The 18,895-nt window shown below is 36.2% G+C and overlaps 2 protein-coding genes across 3 annotated transcripts; both read left to right on the top strand.

Annotated features, from left to right (window-relative positions):
- Positions 1-278: 278 nt before the first annotated feature.
- SPON2 (spondin 2) lies at positions 279-7,509 on the top strand. 2 transcript variants are annotated; one of them, XM_063157936.1, is made up of 6 exons: positions 279-750; positions 1,546-1,771; positions 2,133-2,356; positions 2,624-2,815; positions 3,809-3,983; positions 6,016-7,509. In XM_063157936.1, the coding sequence occupies exons 2-6, from the start codon at positions 1,549-1,551 to the stop codon at positions 6,192-6,194; spliced, it is 993 nt and encodes a 330-aa protein (XP_063014006.1). In that variant the 5' UTR covers positions 279-750; positions 1,546-1,548; the 3' UTR covers positions 6,195-7,509. The 2 variants fall into 2 exon arrangements, with proteins under 2 accessions (XP_063014006.1, XP_063014007.1); XM_063157937.1 differs by lacking the exon at positions 279-750 and having other exon boundaries at positions 1,539-1,771.
- Positions 7,510-10,968: 3,459 nt separating this feature from the next.
- LOC134419109 (transmembrane emp24 domain-containing protein 11-like) lies at positions 10,969-17,029 on the top strand. The gene is given in 6 exon segments (XM_063158077.1): positions 10,969-11,116; positions 11,119-11,286; positions 12,139-12,239; positions 12,951-13,076; positions 15,139-15,285; positions 16,173-17,029. Coding segments are annotated over 6 exon segments (840 nt in total). The 3' UTR covers positions 16,323-17,029.
- Positions 17,030-18,895: the final 1,866 nt, after the last annotated feature.

Below are 18,895 nucleotides of genomic sequence, written 5' to 3'. Positions count from 1 at the left end.
GAAGACAGCTAAGAAAAATCTCTGAGCTTCCCAAAACCACTCTTTCCAAAGAAACCACAATGTTACAGAGCCCTTTCATCATCCAGCATACAGTACTGTACACACAAAAATATACACTGTACTACTTTAAATTAATTCATATTTGCAGGAGACACAGCCTGTGTGAGTATGTGCAATTATGAAATGTAACTTTTTTTTTCCTCTTGACATTTTTAGCTGCCTCACCCCTTTTATTTGAACACATACATATGGTGTGCGAGAGTGAGCAAGCTCTCTGTAAATGTTTGGAAGGAGCATCTGTCAGACAATAAAACTTACAAGAAAACATGTTTCTCATTTAAAGAGTATTCGCTAGAACTATTTCAGTGTTGGAATCAGTTCATTTGTATAGCTTGGAGGCATTAATAAGAGCAAAGAACTGCAAAGGCACCAGAAAACTCAAACTGTTACTAAGAATCCAAGGTATTTTTAAAAAGCATTTTGTCTTTTCGGCATCTCCGTCCTCTGATAAGGAATCTGAAGCAGCTGACAGACAGGAAACCTCTGCTACTCCATCCAGAGGGACTGCAAACAAGAAGATGGCACGATTTCTGCAAACCTGGAAAGTCTAAAGATTGCAATAATTGTTGGACCAAAGGGACCCTCTTCAGGCATAAATAGCAAGACTCCTACTGTCTTCTCTTGCAGACCAACTCAGCTGCCAGCAAAAGCAGGTGCTCTCCCCCTGCCAGTGCTCCAGAGGAATATTTAGTGAGTATTCATAGATATTTTTACAAACTAATGTATTATTAGTGATTTACTTAAGATTGTATAGTTTTCTCAAAGGACAAAGACATTTAAAGATCGGTTTTAAGGCTGTTATTTTAAACAATTGGTGGAGTTCAACAGTCTGATGCAATTAGCATGTTAATTTAAAAACAAAATTTGCACAACCTATGACAGTAACTGTAAAAAAATACTGATTTTTTAAACTATGTAGTTTAAACAACCTAAAGGAATTACAATGCTTTGAATTCACATTATGACAGCAAAGTAATTTATATAAATATGAAATCTATTTGACTTTCAATGTTATGCTATAAAACAGCCTTTGTAGAACACAAATTTAAAATAAATCATTTCTTTTGGCAAAGTAACCTGCAATTTAATCTTTAGAAGAATAAATATACCACTAATGTTTTCCACAGAAACAGTTGCTACTCTAATTAAATCAAGATGTGACTCTAATCAGATTTCAAAAGTAAATCAGAAACAGATTTTTCTCTGAGGTAGTACTATGGACAAGGATAAGATATTTTTCTTTTCATTTTTATTAGAAACACTTGTCCCAGGTAAAGTTACAGGTTTGCAGTATATACCATGGAAATAACAAATCTGAAAGCATTATAGTAATGTTTTCAGAAGCACAGCAATTTTTAGTGTTTCAGATATCTGCCTTCTCTTTGGCTATAACTTGTGCCACATTTTATTAGGTAACTGCTATTAATTGTTGAGCTTGGAGTGACTAATATGACTAATAGTTTTTTCCTTCTTTTCGTGCGGAAGGCAATGGAAAACCTGATGTTTGTCTGCTGGTCCTGTAAAGTTATCTGGACGGTTCTTGTGACAGCGCTGGGTCGTGGCAGCAGCCTGCCCGTGGGGGAGGATGCTCTCTGCACAGCAGAGGAGCTCGCTAGGTACAGGATCATCTTCACAGGGAAATGGAGCCAGACTGCCTTCCCCAAGCAGTACCCACTCTACCGGCCCCCAGCTCAGTGGTCGTCCTTGCTGGGTAAGTGAATGTGCACAGTGCTAAGAGCAGATAAACCTCTTGACCTCTGTGGTCCCTTTTTCCTCAATGGTTATGTAAGATAAGAAATGAAAAAGGAAGAAAAAAAAAAAAGCCAAAGTTATTGAGGATGAAATGCAGATTTTGAAGTATCCACAGTGTTCTCAAAAATCTCCAACTGTTTTCAATTGACTTCTGTTTTCAATTGGCTGCAGCTGAAAGAAGCAGTGATAAGCCAAATGTTTTAGTGTTCACTCAATCTTGTACACATTTTTTTTAACCTCAGAAATAAAACAGAGAAAATGAAGAAATAGGGACACTCTAAATCAGACTTTTATGTCATGCCATGTATTCACTCAAATAGGTGTTACTCATAGTTCTGACTACAGCATGTGGAAAAAAAATGAATATGCCAGCAATGGTGTACGTGATTTTGCTGAAAAGGGTGAAGCATGGGCACTAATGAAAGAAATAGAAGAAGCTGGAGAGAAAATTCAGAGTGTACACGGAATCTTCTCTGCTCCTGCAATTTCCAGTGGTACAGGACAAACCTCAACTGAATTAGAAGCACATCCAAGACATCCCTTAGTAAGTAAATGTACATACTCATTTCAAAGTTTATTTTATGTTACCAGCAACCAAAATTAAATATTTGAGTTCCCACTTGTAGAAACAACATCATGAAAAAGAATTACTAAAAAGCATGTCACATTGCAGGGAGCATTGTACAGCTACCATGAAGTAGAAGAGCAAAATGACATTATTTCAAAAACTTTGAGTGAAAATTACTAAAAGCAGGACTGCAGCATTCCAAAGCAGGTGATGCAATCCTGATGGATCATTTTGTTTCATTAGGTTTCGTTCGTTGTACGAATTGTTCCCAGCCCTGACTGGTTTGTGGGCATTGACAGCCTAAATCTCTGTGAGGGAGACCACTGGATGGATGAAGTATCAGTGGATCTATTTCCATATGATGCTGGAACTGACAGTGGATTCACATTTTCCTCCCCAAACTTTGCCACCATTCCACAGGACACAGTTACAGAGGTAGGTGCATGGACAGAGTTTAGCACTTCATACTGCTATGTTTTGAGTCTCCCTTTTAAAAGATAACTCATCTAAAATAGTGAAACTGGTTTCAGTATTTGAGAGGGCTGATGCTCTCTATATGTGGATTTATTAGACAGCTGATAAACCTGCTTTTGTTTATCTTCTGAATCTTTGACATTTATTAGGTAAATGTAAATGGTTCGTGAGAATTTGTCTCTACATTTTTTGGAAAAGCTGACAATTTTTGTAGATGATATTTAACAATCCTTAAAGTGCCAGGAAAATGAAAATGCAGAAGTCCTGACATCACCAAATGTGAATCTAACCAGGAAAATTCTTAGTAGTGAATACTGCTGTGAGGAGGAGTTTTCAGTTGAAAGCACTGCTGAAACCTGAAACTGCAACACTTGAGGGAAAGGACCTAAAGGAAAGCAGAGAACTTCACTGTGGTGACATTGCTTTCAATCTCTTTTGCTCATTTCATCCTCTCTATGCCCCATACTTTGCTTTTGCCATTTAAGAGAGGCGGTAAATGAAGGATTTTGATTCAAATGGTTTGAATACTGTAAGTATTCACCTAATCCTTTCTTAAAGGTAAGTTTTTCTAGCAACAAATGCTGTGCTAATAAATAATGAGGAAAGGAAGAGAGAAGCATTTGGCCTTTCAAATCCATATGACAGCTCCTATGGCATACCTAATATTGTTTAATACTCATGTATTCTCTTGTAATAACATCCAGTTCCTTCTGTCAAATCTTTTCATACATTACTGTGTTTGCAGGACGTCCTACCACAGTTCTGTATCCAGTCAAGTACCCTGAATTAAAAATTCTGGGCTGACCAGGACAGTTATGTGAACTATGTGTTCATAGAAACTGGTTGTATGCAAATTATTTGCCAAAAAGTATTAGCATGATTTACAAACATGATTTTACAGTTACCTTCTTGGGGTCTTTTTAATATTCCCTTTTTTTTTTTTTTTTTTTACAGATCACTTGTTCCTCTCCAAGTCACCCAGCAAACTCATTTTATTATCCCAAACTCAAAATTTTGCCACCAATTGCTCAAGTAACATTGGTGAAAATAAAGAAAACCCAGCTAGGTCTTTCTGCACCTTTTATTAATCTTCCAGCTAAAAGCAATGAAATAATAGACACTGTCTCAGGTAAGTGATTAGTAGATGTTCTCAATTCTGTTATTTCCATTCACTCAGAAGTACGTGGAAATCTGGCAGGTGAAACAGGTGATCAGGCAGAATATTCTCCTATCTGCACAGGAATAGTTCCAGACTCACAAATGGGAAATAAAACAAGCCAGTTGACATGAAAGAGAATTCCTGAAAGAATAAGTAAGGGATTGCATATTTCAGCTGTGGTTCAAAGGACTGGGCCATCTCCAGAGTAAGAGCTACCCAAGCCTTTGTATCAGTGTAGCTCAGTGAATTTTATAAGAAACAAATGACACTCAATCAGAATCAGCATTCCCAAACTCTTTGCAACTTTGAAGTAAATACTCATCCTTAAGCTTTTACATGACAATGAAGCCAAGAACCATTATTGCTGTCTCTTTCTGGGTCAGAGCTTGGCAGCTATGTGCAATAAAATTTATATAATTCGATTGATTTGGACATATTTTCAATAGAAACATAAATCCTGATAACAAAAATAAAGTTCTCTCTCATTTTCATTTTCTCAAAAATATTAGATAATAATCTTGAATAGATAGGAAGATGTGCAAACTACTGACTCAAGTCAATCATAAGGGTGATTTTCAAATCTGTGAATTAAAATATATATATTGTTAACACAATATTTGCTCCAAGGGACCAATGTATCCCCAAAAGATCTGCCATGTTCCAGAAGCTTCTCAAGAAAGTCTGGAGATAGCATGTCTCTAGCACTGCGCTGGTCACCTTACAACCACTAAAATACAGCTTATTCTCTGCTCAGTTAATGTGTTATTTATAATTTAATAAATGTATTTATCAATTTGTAGTGGTTTAATGTATTCCTATTTGTAAACAATACATAGCAAAGTGAGTGTTACACATCTCACTTACAGTTATATATCCTTCCCATAAGATTTGAAAGGAACATTTGGCACCGTTCATGATATAAATTTAAAACTGCATTTAAAGTATAGTATTCCAAATATAATTTTTAATCACAAATCCCCACTTTCTGGTATATGAACCAGTATATTAAACCAGTTTAAAAAATTATTCTGGAATCAAAAGGGCAGATTTAATTACCAGAGGTCAAGCAGTGCCGCTCATTCCCTCTGGAAACATAGGAATGAGTGATGACAGCAGAAGTGGTGAGTTCCCTGTAACACCAGAAATTTATCCCAGGTGTTACATGTTTGGTGTGGCATTGAAGGATGGGCTTGTGCAAACCTCTTTTACCCACAAATGCTGGCACAGGCAGCTTTGATGCCACTTCCTGTGACAAGCAGTATTTTAATTTAACCTGCTAAGGAATATTCATCTACTTTTGATGATTTTTACTTCAGGTGGAAGCATACATTATGGATAGCACTTCAGAGTTTCTAACTTCTTTTCTTGCACTGAGTGAAAATTATATTGAAATCCTTTCAGCATTAGAAAGCTTCTAGTGACAGAATATCCTTATTGGCAAAGGGAAGAGTAGTGTACAGACCAAAAAATAGCAATATGATAAAATATGGGACTTTATTTCCAAAGCAAATTGGAACAAAAGTAAAATGGATTTTGATACAAACAACTCTAGGAACAATAGCTGCCTTCAAAGAAATATAAATATACCTAAGTAAACCAAAGAAAAGCTTTAATATCAGTGTTCTAGTTAGTCATGAAAAGGAAAATGAGTTATAGAAATTGACAGTAATGTTTTTTAATTCAATTTTTGTGTAAAATCATATTAAGCATAGTTTTCTTTTAAGGAATTCTGTTTTTCATTCAAGACATAATATGCTTCAGAACTGATGTAATACCTCAGACAGGCTCTAGATTGCAATAACAATAATGCTGATGAGTTTAGGAGCTGAAACCAGATTATTTTTTTTTTAATTTATGAGACCACACACTGATTTGATGGATATCACATGTGTTTTGTATAAGAAAGGATGCCGTTTGATGATCATTCCCTAGTGCTTTTCCAGCTGTGTATCTGACTCAAGCACAGCTCGATGTAAAGCTCCCTCTTTGCTGTGTGTTGCAGAAACACCCCTGGACTGTGAGGTTTCCCAATGGTCCTCCTGGGGGCTCTGCAGAGGGGTCTGCAGGGAAACGGGGACCAAGATCAGAACTCGCTTTGTTCTTCTTCAGCCTGCCAATAATGGAATGCCTTGTCCAAACCTGGATGAAGAAACAGGATGTGAACCAGAAAATTGTGTCTGAAATAAAGAAAAGATAATAATTAAGATAATTTAAAAGTAGGATAAGTTTAAATCTAAACTACATGTCAATCAAGATTCTTTATCATTCGGACACGCTGCACTATTTTGCTGAAAAGCTGCATGAGAGTGGGTTTGAAAGTTTTTATTTAATATCATTCTGGGGGGTTAAATTCCTAGGGTTTAGTAGGACAACAGTACTGGATAATTCAAAGAACAAAACCCCCAAATAAATCCTTCCTCCAAATACACTGTAAGTTCTTGGAGTACCCTCTAGTGGCAGAAAAGAAGACATTTGGGAAGATCGTATTTCACATTTTTACTTCACAGAAAAAATCTTTCAATCACAAAGTCTAAACTAATAACCTCCTTAAAGATTGTAAGTTGTTTATCTACACCTATTTATACCTAGAAAATATTTTTTCCTTCTAAATTATGTTTTTATAATTTATTGGCATTTTGGTCATCTTTCTAACCTTGCTTAATGTGCATTTCCTCAGAAACTACTTACAAAAGTCAGAGTGACCAGATGTTTGCAGTGTGGTTAAGACAATAATGGAACTGAGTAAAACTTGTCTTGAGACTTTTGAATATATGAAAATGTCTTTTTATTTTTCTTTCTCAAAAGTGAGAAGAACAACTGCCATGAGGACACTCAGCCAACAAAATTACTAGAAAAAAATCTGAAGTGTGGATAGTAGTAGAAAACATCTGACCTGAATTAAAAGTGTTAGCTGAGATTCAAAAGCTGATTGTTGGTGCGTGTCCCTCATTAGATAACTTTAAATTTCAAAGTTAACACTGTTGACCATAACATAAATTATATCAATAACCTTATATATGCAGTAAATGTGTCCATGTTTCTTTATATGTGTTTGCTGCTATTTGTGTATATATTACCTAAAATTAAGGTATGCACAACTCTAACAAAACACATGTCAGAAACTGTTCCTGACTGCAAGTTTTAATGCTCAAATAACTTATAAAATTAATATAACACATGTCTTATGAAGAGCTGTGGCTACCAACTAGGAAAAGAATTTTGGAATAATACTTATTCAATAGAATAAGTTTAAAGTCAGCTAACAAAATTTTTACAGCACACTGCAATTTTACAAATATACAGCACAGGTATTGAACAGGAGAGTTGGCTTGTTGTTTTCCAGAATATCCCAAATACAAGATAATTTCTCTTGTCCTTAAAAGAGCACACTGTATTCTCCACAGAGCTGAAACATTTAAACATTTCTCTGTATTTCTTTCTCCAGGAGAGATATCTTGCAAAGACACAAATAAATTTAAAATTTTATCAGACTAAACTTCACTGGTCCTGCAAATGCTGATAAATACACAATTGTTAGAACTAAGTGTAGGAATTTCTGCTCTTCTCTCATTCTTCAGATTCCCACTGTTTGTTCAAAATAGTTCACTTATACAAGTTGCTCAATCACAAAACTGCACACTTACTATTTTTTAAAGTTCCCTCTATTTCCACTCTATAAGGTGAGTAGTGTTACTACACTATTATGTGTTTAGTTAATAGTTAGTATTTTTCTTTCTTCTTTTTATTAGTTTTAACCATTCTGTGGTTTCTGTTACACTTATCTACTTCCTGTTTACACATTTATCATCATATCAGAAAACATAAGCATATATTGTAGTATTTATTTAAATATTCTCAGAGGGTAGGAGTTTATTTCAAATTGATTGTCAAGTAACAAATTAAGCTCAATAAAGTTTTTGGGCAGACATCAGATGCAATTCTAAATTATGCCTTAGGAAAAACAAACTGAAAACCCACAATGTATCCTTTGAGGTACTTTCCTGGAAATTCTCTAAACACTACAGTTTTCCTTCTTCACATGCCCAGAATAAATAAAGGCCCAGACCCAGTAAAAGAATACCTGCATTTGTATTAACATACATGACCTGAAACTGGGATTTCACTCCTACAAGATTTAATTTGAGTGGAGGAGTCCCAGTGTTTGCTCAAACTCCTGGATACAAAAGTTTTCCAAAGGACAGTGAAGGAGAAAGGATGAGGTAAGGACAAGGAGTGGAAAGAGAATATGTAACCAGCACACCTCAGAAAACTCCAGTCAGTGATACATAACTTTACTATTTTAGGCTGTTTACATACATGAATATTCACTGCATCTTCCTTCAAAAACAGAAGTTTCCTATCCAGCCAGTTACCTGGATATGGGGTTTTTTGTAAGCTGTAAATTCAGGAGACTTTGGTAAATATATTCTTTAAGGATGCCCCTGTGCATTGCTTGGCCATAAATATAATTCCAGGTATTCCCTTTGAAACCACAGGGATGGAGCCATTCCTAGGCAAGGCTGTGGATACAGTGAATGAAATGCATTCTAGTGATGGAGCACATTTCTGATAGTATTTATCTATTAAACTGATTCGTGAGGTACATTATCCCTGCACAGATATTGTTAGGACTTTGTAGCTTCAGCAGCCTTGGGATTCCCTTAAAGATTTTGGGACCAGGAAGAAACACAGAGAAGCTCTTCCTTCCTTTTCCCTTGTTTCTCATGTTACAGATGGTTGGCAACCAAGATGCTGAGGTCCTAAATACATGAGACTTAGGGAAGGAAATAGGCAAATTAATTCCTGGGTTGAGCTAATCTCAGAAAGCACTTTGGAAAGAAGCTTGAAATGGATTTGTAAAGACAATTCTTTTCAAGAATAGCTTAGAATCAGCTCTGATGCCTTGGCAGATGTTCTGCAGAATGAAAGGTGTGGTTAATGGCAAAGTGTAGTAACAAAAAAATTACCACAGAATTAAACTGTGGTCCTAAAAAAATAATCCACATGAAATTAAATTCCTATAATGGAATAAGTGTGAAAATAAAAGATGGACAGTATCTAATGTTATTCAAGGCTAAAAGCTTCATTTCATTATATTCCCAGTCCCAGGTAATTGAAGTACATTGGGAATAACTGATCTGTCATGAATGATCCAACATAATAAAGTAACTCAGACTATTCCTTGACAATATTTAACACTATCAAGAAATAAATCTAACACTCAATACAGCGATTCTGGTATCAGTCAGATGTTGTTCAATGGGATTTTTTGCAGTATGCAGAAGTTGTGTCCATGACAATTTACAGAACTCTGAATGGCTGAGATGAAATCTCTCAGTGTGCTGCACAACAACCTGATTACTTAGAGACTGAATTATTTTTGTTTGCTTGAAGTCCATCAGCCCTACTATGCCAGCATTTGCTAGCCAAAGGCACAGAAGAAATGTGCCTCTTCCAATGGGTCTGGGCAGAGTGAAGGATAAAGTGGTGTCTCTTGGTATATCCTGTGTTCTACCACTGGAACTCAGAACTTTGGAAGCCACAAGAACCCAAAAAAAGCTAAAAAGATGATAGGTCAAGTAGCTCACAATGTACAGACAAATCAACATTTCCTGCAGATATGGGTGTAGCATGGGAATTTATGCAGGTGCATGACAGTCAACATCTCCTCTGGTAGAGGGGCAAAAGTCCAGTATTATGAGATGAGATCCTTTATAACCTGAAATTATTTCTGATGGATAAGTGCTGAAGTAGTAAAGGAGTCCTAACATCCCCCTTGATACTCCTAAGGACTTAACAGCCATGAGATGCAATTTTTATCCCTCTAACCTCAGCCTTAGGAGTCAAAGCAGTAATGTGTAAGGAATCAGTTCTCTTCAACTGACAGCCTTTCAATATGGGGATGCTGATGGGTGATTTTTGGAGGTGAACTAATACTTGTGCTACAACTTCCATGAAGATACTCCATGCTGTGAAATGGAGTGGACCCAGGATGGTCCAAAGCCTGTGCCAGTGCTACACAGGCATTCCTTAATTGAGACAACTTCATAGATGGCAGGGGCAGTGAAGGGTAATAAACACGAATCACTCCTCCTGCAGATGGGAAATAATCCAGCAGGAGTTTACCCCAAAATTTTTATTTAGGTTGCAGACATTGAAGATGAAGGGCTGTGCACCCCTCTTCTTTGACACAAGAAAAATATGTGCTCTTGTGCAATTGGGATAACATAAATATTATGAGGAAAGATGGATCCTCCCAACTGGAAATGATCCCAGACGTGGGTCCTACCTGCTGGAAAATGACCATTCAGACCCACCTTTCAGACAGAGTGATCTCCATTTATAGGACAGGGAACACTTAAGTGATAAATGAGTTTGTCATCAGACATACACACTGGTCTATATTAGTACAAAGAATAAAAATAAGAACCTCAATCACTGTTTGATTTATACTATAACTTTCTTCAGAGAATGTACTAGAAAGTATCTAAGAAATAGCCATTCCTATATAAAAAATCTTATTCTGAAACTGTTCATGTTGTTATTTTTTTCTGCAATATCATATTCACTAATGTTATTTGATTATTTAATGGATTATTTGATTATTCAAGTTCTTTTGACTTCTTTGTAGTTCTTTTATGTAGTGCCTGTGGGTTTTAATCAGGTGCCTACATTTGTACAATGATTTAGGATGGAAATTAAAAGTTTGCTTAATAAAGGAGGGGTGAAGCTCTGGAATAATCACCCAGAATTGATGGGAAATAATAACTTAAGTTGAAAATATAGCAGTTTATGGAAAGAGGTAGTCAATATAGTTGCCTACAGTAATCTAGGGAACTGATCTCAAGCACCTGAGAGGCCCTTTCAGTTTCACGTTCTTGCTCTTCTAGGGGTATAAAATAAATTTTAATCTAGATGCTGGGAAAGAAGAAAGAATTTTAAAGGTGTCTTTTCCATGTTATCTCATTCTCCAGAACATGCTGTAGTTGTTTGTAAATGTGTAACCAGCAGCTGCCTTTTCTCACAGGTTTTTTTCTCTCTCAAAAATACTCCGATAAGCAGCAAACAAGGAACAACCACAGGACTACAGGCACTTGGATGTAACTATCTTCAAAAGCAGTACAGCAGGGATATATAAAAAACATGAAAAGCAAATTAATAGGATTTCTTATGAACTTTTGGATTTCTTTTTCACTCGCTTTGTATTTTCACATGGGAGAAAGAGAAGAGAAATGCATAATTGAAGATATTCCCAGCGACACCCTGGTAGTTGGTAGGTACCTGTCAATGCTTTATGGTGATCTAACTCATGCTGGAACAAAGGTAACTGGAAATGTAACAGCAATTTCTGTGATTGATGAGTATGGTAAAAAACCAGAAAAGGGCACTCTGAAAATAACTCCCTGCAGCAGGGATTAGGTTTAAAGTCCTCAAACACTGTGTGTATACATCACACAAAGAAAAGCAGGTTTTCAGTGTGCTTTACTGACTAAACAGAGAAAAGAATGGTTTTTAATTCTACAGCTGTGGGATTGCTGCTTCCACGCATGCTTCTGCACGTTCTGACTGATGTGCTCATTCATATCAGGATTTCTGTAACATGGCTTTCCCCATATGAATGGGAGAGTTACTTTTTTTGTAAGTGCTGGTCTGAAAACAGACAATTCACAATGTACTAAAGTTTCATTTCTCCTCTGATATGAGAAGCACATTAAATTAATCTACAAGACTGAAAATGTAAGATTTCAAGGGGATAATAAAATATAATACAAATTAATCTTTTTTTTTTAAATAATATGATAAGAGTGAAAGACAATCCATAAAATATAATGTAGTACAGTGCATTATGCTTTTGGAGGTCTCAGTGTGCCTTCTAGAGGTTAAACTTCCCAGAGCATTAAAGTAATTAGAAAGTTTTTCTTATTAACCCTTTTTTGTAGTACTTTAGAACATTTTCTACTGTAGTAAAAATTTATTGCACTTCACTGTTATGAAGTACCCCTGAATAATATTAATCATAAACACATTAAATATATACATATTTCTATTTTTCCTGAAAAAGCATCAAAGATGTTTAATGTTAAGCTATGTTTTACTTAACAGATTTATCTCTGTTTTTATTCAGGGAATTACAAAGTACAACGCTGGGATTTACATACACATGACTTTCTTGAATCTGCTCCTGGTTTGGGAATGTTTGTGACTGTCACAAGCCCTACTGGTGAGGTAAAAATGCTTTATGAATGTTTCTCTAAGATTTATGACTTGACTTCTGGCACTGGCAGGCAGCACTATCTAAAAATAAAAGACACTTCTGAGGAAGAAATAAATCTACAGTCTACCAGCTAGTTCAATATTTTGATGCTGAAAGATAAAATTAAAGAAAAATATGATATTTGATAAATATGTGTATGGACAATTTTTGCATTACTACCAGATTTGGGAAACAGTGTCCATAAGAAGAATCAGTGACAACTGAGAAAAAAGGTAAATGAAAAATAAAACTCCAAAACTCACTAATGAAGTAAGATGGTACAGAATCCACCTGAGCAGCAGAAAGGAGTGCTGATGATAAACAAAACCCAAAGTCAAGCTCACCAAGGCTGCTCGTAGCCCTCACACAGAGCAGCTGCCTGAGGTCTGAGCTTTTCCAGCAGCGGACAGCTGATGTCCCCACCTAAGCAAGGTGTCAGTTTTCAGACTTTGAATGCTTTAGAGAGCATTGGCTTTTGTACATTGCAAAATTCTGTAATATTTTCATGTTCCCTGTGAGCTAAAATTGTTTTGTTTTCTCTAAATGTGTTCTGAAATTTGGATAAATTTAATGATGTCAGTAGCTTAACTGATTCCTTTTTGCATTCAATTCACAGTACTGTTTTTTGATTTATTTATTGGTAATTATAAATTACAAACCCAATGCCTATATCTAAATTGCAGGTACTGTTGTCCAAACTGTATGGGCCACAAGGGACCTTTACTTTTACATCCTACATCTCTGGGGAGCATATCATCTGTTTCCAGTCTAACTCCACAAGATTTGTAGTGATTGCAGGAAGCAAACTGGTAGGTGTATTTCCTAAATGGTCTTTGTTGGAACAGTAGAAATCATTACCAACAGCAGAGATTTCAAACTGGATTAGAAGTTGGTCTAGCTTCTAGCAGATAATTCAACGTTTTTTAGAGATTAAGGAAAGTAAACATAGAATTATGCAGATAAAAAGATAAAAAGACTGTTGTCATATTTTAAAAGTCAGCATTCAAGAGGCAGGACTAAGGACAGAGAGATTTAATTCTTGTATTGTGCTTTGAATGTGAAAGAGTCTGATCATTAAGAACAAATAATTTGAATCCAAAAGACATGCATGTAGGATTGACCAACTCAAGCATTTGACATAAAGATATTCCATGTATTCAGTAACTTAGATCGGATTGCCAGTGAAAATGTAACACTTCAGTTTCTGAAAGATATTTGAATAAAGAATATCTCAGCCTACTTGTTATTGTCTACTACCAGCAAAACTGGTTTTAATGCAGATTTGGAGAGAAAAAAAAAGCCATCAGAGGTGATATCATGGCTCTACTGATTGCAGCAAAAAATTTTTAAGTACTGTTTGGAAATTTTATCTATTTGCTGCTTCCCAAAACCAGGAGAGAATTACTCTCTAGAGTGATTTGGGGCTTTTCGGCTGACAGAAAAAAGAGTTAAATAACCAGCTAAATATCATCTTCTAAATGAGTTAAGGTAAGCTAAATCTCATCCTAGCTGTGCACTTCAGAAACATGTAGAAAACCCAGAAATAACAATACTGGAGTAGGATTATTACACTGGAATAACAAGGTGTTCTCACAGGCTGATTGACAGAAATTAATGGAAATTTAATCATATACATTGCAAAAGCAATTAGATCTAATCATTAAAAAAAAATAATTGTGGAGCTTATCAACTAGAGAGAGTAAGGGGGATGAAGCTTTGGTTGGTCACAGTAAGCTATGCACCATGAATGGGATTCTGAGGAGGTGCAGGTGATTTTATCTGGAATAGATGGGGGTGTATTAGCATTATTTTATGATACATGCACCAACATGTAGAGTTCTGGCCATCCTATATAAAAGAAGCCAAGAGATGCAGGGAAGGAGAACATTAATATCACAAATACTAAATAATGCTGTTTGAGAACACAGAAATAAAAATATTGTCCTTTTAAATTATATCTGGAGGAATAAAGGTCACAAAAGGAAAAACATTCTTTAGTGAAGGTAAATCTTTAACAGTTCTTTGTAAGAACCATACGGTTATCTAAACTCTTTCAAACAAAAACAAAGAAATTAATGAATCACAAGGTTGTGAGATGGATTTCTACCTATAGAGTTAGGTAACTTCAAGACAACTGCAAGAAAATCTTCTCTTCATTTGTGGCTGATCTCTGAGCAGACCTAACTTCTAATATGGTAATATCAATTTCTAGGGTTTTGAAGATTATTTGTTTGGCTAAAACCTTTTTATTTTCTCTTAGGTAGCAATTGGCTCTAGGAGAAGCTTCTCCTACTAGTTTTAGTAGAATTTTTTATGCATGCCAAAATAAGTTGCATAATGGCAAGTTCTATTCTCCCTTCTTTCCATGGTTCTATTGCTTGGCTGGCTTGAGGCATTTTGGCCATAGGTCATACAATAGCCTGGAGGAGATATTCCAACTTGGATAAATAATGTGAAGAAAACAGTTATGTGAGGGAACCTAGAAGTGCATTTGTAAAAAGCCTCCAACAGTACTATTAAAAATAGTAATTTCTGCAATATCAGGATGAAATGTGAAATATAATGAGCAGTCTTTTTTTTTAAGTATTTGGACAAAGGCAACATTTTAATGGCAGTTGAACCAATACTAGCATAAAATAATGCCCTAACATTAGTGAAGGTTGTAAATTTTATATAACTAATTTAAAAATAAAATTAAGAAACCCTTCAAATTTTCCACCTGAATCCAAATTTAGGAGGAATTCTAATTTTTATAAGCAATTAAAAATATTTTCCTGCAATGATCTTAAGGGGAAATTGTTTCATTTTTATTCTAAGGAACTTTGAAAAAGCAGAAGATGCATTAATGAGAACATTTTTTTCTTTTTGCAGCGCATCCACTTGGACATCAGAGTTGGAGAACATTTTTTGGATGAATCTGCTATTCAAGCCAAAGACAAAGTGAATGAAGTTAATATCAGACTAGAGAATCTAATTGAGCAAATTCATCATGTAACCAGAGAACAAGAGTATGAAAGAGTATGTATGTCCCCTAATGTAAATGTTAAAAAACATTGTAAATAGCTTACTGATTTATGAAGTATTATGAGGTTTATTATCCAATTGCAGGGCTGTTTTTAACTAACTCATAAAAATCTATAGATATTTAACCAAAATAGTCTCTATTACCTTGCAAAATATTTTTTAGTGGTTACATAAAACTGTTAATCACTGTGGGCTCATGCTTGTAGCAGCAGGTGTTATTTTCTAGCAGCAGGTGTTATTTTAAAGCAGGATTTTCCAAGCAGGGTTTTCTTGGCCAGACTCAGCCACAGCAGCTGAGCTGGTGGCAGGTCCCACTGTGGGTGATGCTGTTATTTCCACACTGCCCTGGGTGCACAAACTCCACTGAGTGGGGAAGGAAATGAATGAGTGTGTATTTATATATCCCCATGAAGTGTACATTTATACATCCCTTCTTCAAACAGGTGTACACCCAGTCACTTTCTATATGCACACAGACAGACTGAGAAATGTATCCACTCGTTACCCAAAACTCGTTACCCAGTTTGACATGGATCAACTCATTACCCCAAACCAGAAATTTGGCTGCAAAAGGGCTCTTGACAGCAAATTATATAAACCTAAACAGGTTAAAATCTGTACTGATAGAACGTGTTTAGCACAATGCATCTTCTGTGAACAAGGGAAGCTCTGTTTACCTTCCTGCTTCAGGATGCAGTGTGCCTGCTTCTCAGTTTTGATTTGTGCACGTATCCACCACACAGATAGGTACAAACCTTCATTTTTATCCACATGGAAAAATGGTTTTGTTCACCACCATGCAGAAGAGGGCTGCCTTTCTGGTTACCATGAGGCATACAGATGGCAAAAGGTAATAATTATGCTTTTCCTTTATTCTCTAGGAGCGTGAAGAAAAGTTTCGGAAAACAAGCGAAGAAACCAACAGCAATATTTTGTGGTGGGCTATAGTACAAACACTAATCCTCATCTCTGTTGGAATCTGGCAAATCAAATCTCTCAGAGATTTCTTCATATCTAAGAAGCTTGTTTAAGTTCTATAAAGTCAATGCAGAGATTCAAAAATTACACACCATGTAATACTGAATATCCAAAGAAACCCTGCACCTCTGAGAAAATTGCTTGTATAGAATTCTCAGCCTTCTCTCATCTTCTGTTCTAACTCTGGTTTCTCCAGCTAGGTCACAACCTCAGGCATCCCCTCACATTTTTCTCCTTGAATCCCATATTTTACTATTTTTTCCCCCATCTACAGATGTAAAGCTAGATATAGAAGGAGTCAGTGACTAAGGCAGAATTTAAGTTCAGTACTTACTGAAGAATGATTAATTTACGTTAAATCTAAAATACAAATCTAAAATAAAGTTTCCTAAGATTTTAAATTACTGTGCTTGCTGAGTAATCTTATTTGGCACTACCATGAAGAGTTCAGCACTTCAGACTGACTAGGATTGAGATAGTAAACAGAGAAATAATTACATCCCCTGTGGTGTTTAATTGGGTGAGAGTGTCTTGAACTCAATCTATGTATGTGTAACACGTAAATATAATTGTGAATGCTTTCTTGTAAAATATTCAGAGTTTGAACTGATCAGTGGTGACAGCAATTATCATAGAAGAGAGAGACCCAGACAAGCAATCTGGAATCATGCTTTTTCTTCCAGAAAAGCCTTTAACATTAGGCTACGGAATTGATGATGATCAGATGCCTCCCACAGTTGTTTATGTAAATTACAGTATTTATGAAATATGCCAAAGAAACCCAAATTATTTGGTTTCTTGGTAAACAATGTCAATTTTATTTTAATTCATTCCTGCACTAAATATTTCTGCGCTGAGAAATTTTATAATTTTAATTATTTAGCAACTTTACTATGACTGCTTAGAGAAATTACCAGTTTTTGACTTAATTTTCTGTTTTACTTATTGCAGCTTGGTTGCATATACCTTTATGCCCTAATTTAGCTAGTTTATGTACAAATAGCAGTGTAACTACAGCATCATACAATGACAAGTCAAAGGCTGTGGTTAAAATTCCAGCTAATTAGCTTGACAAAGCAGCAGTAGTAGGAGTTGGAGGTGATTACATACAAACACATGGAAGTTGAAGTTTCTAGAGCACTGTGATAGCAGAATATTGTGGTTTGTTTTTCTACCCATCTTTTCAGACTTTGCTGGTTTAAAAGGCAGTGAAAAGTGAAATATCTGTAGACCAATTATTGTTGTAAAGGCACAGCTTTCTTTCTTTTTTCTATCTTCCCACTTGTTGTTTTCTTTAGCAAGGAAATGACATTTTCCTTTAAGTCTACTTATATTTCCAACATGGGAGTTAAAAGACAGTTGGTAGTATGTGAGAATCAATAAAGTTGATATAAAGTAGAGACAAAAAGCAATGTTCCAGGGACCAAATCTATCCAAATAAAATCTCATAAAGCTACTCATTGCATTGTGTCCTATATTTAAAAATTCGGATACTTCAGAGGTGCTGCTTGGAATGACCAGTAAGTAAGTATTATTGAATTAACTTCTATAGAGCACTCACTCACAACATGTCTGTAATAACATCTTTGGCAGTGGGTAAGAAGGAAATATGTGTTAGGTATGGTATATGGTATGTGAAATCCAATCAGAAAGTAATAAAGTGTTGTGACAAGGTTGTTGTTCAGACTTTAGCTGATATTTAGTGTAAGGCTCCTAACCACATCCCAGCGACAAACATAACTCATTTCACTTACAATACACTCCAGCTGGAAATCCAGGACAAGCAACATTTCAGAATTCATAAAAGAGCTGATCATGTTTCACCATATTAATTAGGTCTATACTCAAAGAGTATAGACTCAGCACTGAGACTTGGGAGTCTTGAATATAACTTGTGATTGCTTCACTCTTTACTACTACTAATGGCACTATTATTAACAATAATCATCATCATCATATTATCATTATCATCTTTGCTTTCAGGAAATGTTTTCAGCCTCCTTCAAGATTTTTAATTAACTTCATAACGCACAAGCTGACTCAGAGCTCTTTTGGGAAGCACTTTGGGGGCAGAAGCCTTTGTGAAATTAAAAGCTTCCTCTGCAGTTTGTGGCTCTGTCATACCCAGAGCTACAGCCTGCACTGCAACTAAGTTTGTAGGGGACTTCCTGCCTAAAATTTTCGTCACTGAACACTAGCAAGCGATGGGGTCTTTTTTTGTCTAAGAAATGAACGTCAAATCTCCATGTTTTGCGCTTTTTCCACAGCAGAAGATGCCACAGCAAACCTGTGACAGCGAATTAACAAACTTCTTGGATTCTTGCATTTAAAAGAGCGATATCCACAACTATTTTCTCTGCTTTTCTTTTTTGCCCCTCCATCTGCTGGCCCGAGAGGAGCGAGCAGGGCGGGGCTCCTGCTGAAGCCCCTGGCCGGAGCCCTGTGGGTGCAGCTCTGTTCCCCACGTCTGGGGACGGCGAATCTCTCAGAGCACCGTCTGTGTCGGCACCGCTCCACTTTGATAGTGAGAGGCCAGAAAAACCAAATTTTATTGGGGTGCGTGTGAGGACCAAGCTCCGCCGCCCTAAGGCCCCGCGGCGGGAGGGGCGCGGGCCGCGCTGCCCTC

The sequence above is a fragment of the Melospiza melodia genome, chromosome 5 (assembly GCF_035770615.1).
Source record: "Melospiza melodia melodia isolate bMelMel2 chromosome 5, bMelMel2.pri, whole genome shotgun sequence".
In the NCBI taxonomy this organism is placed as follows: Eukaryota; Metazoa; Chordata; class Aves; order Passeriformes; family Passerellidae; genus Melospiza; species Melospiza melodia.
The sequence above is the reverse complement of the archived record's forward strand: the minus strand, read 5'-3'. Positions and strand labels throughout refer to the sequence as shown.

What these genes read in the sequence shown, in the direction of transcription:
- SPON2 (XM_063157936.1), top strand. Translation starts at nt 1,549, where the DNA reads ATGGAAAACCTGATGTTTGTCTGCTGGTCCTGTAAAGTTATCTGGACG. An exon ending in CACAGGACACAGTTACAGAG is followed by an intron (nt 2,816 to 3,808) that starts GTAGGTGCATGG and finishes TTTTTTTTACAG; the next exon opens with ATCACTTGTTCCTCTCCAAG. An exon ending in AATAATAGACACTGTCTCAG is followed by an intron (nt 3,984 to 6,015) that starts GTAAGTGATTAG and finishes TGTGTGTTGCAG; the next exon opens with AAACACCCCTGGACTGTGAG.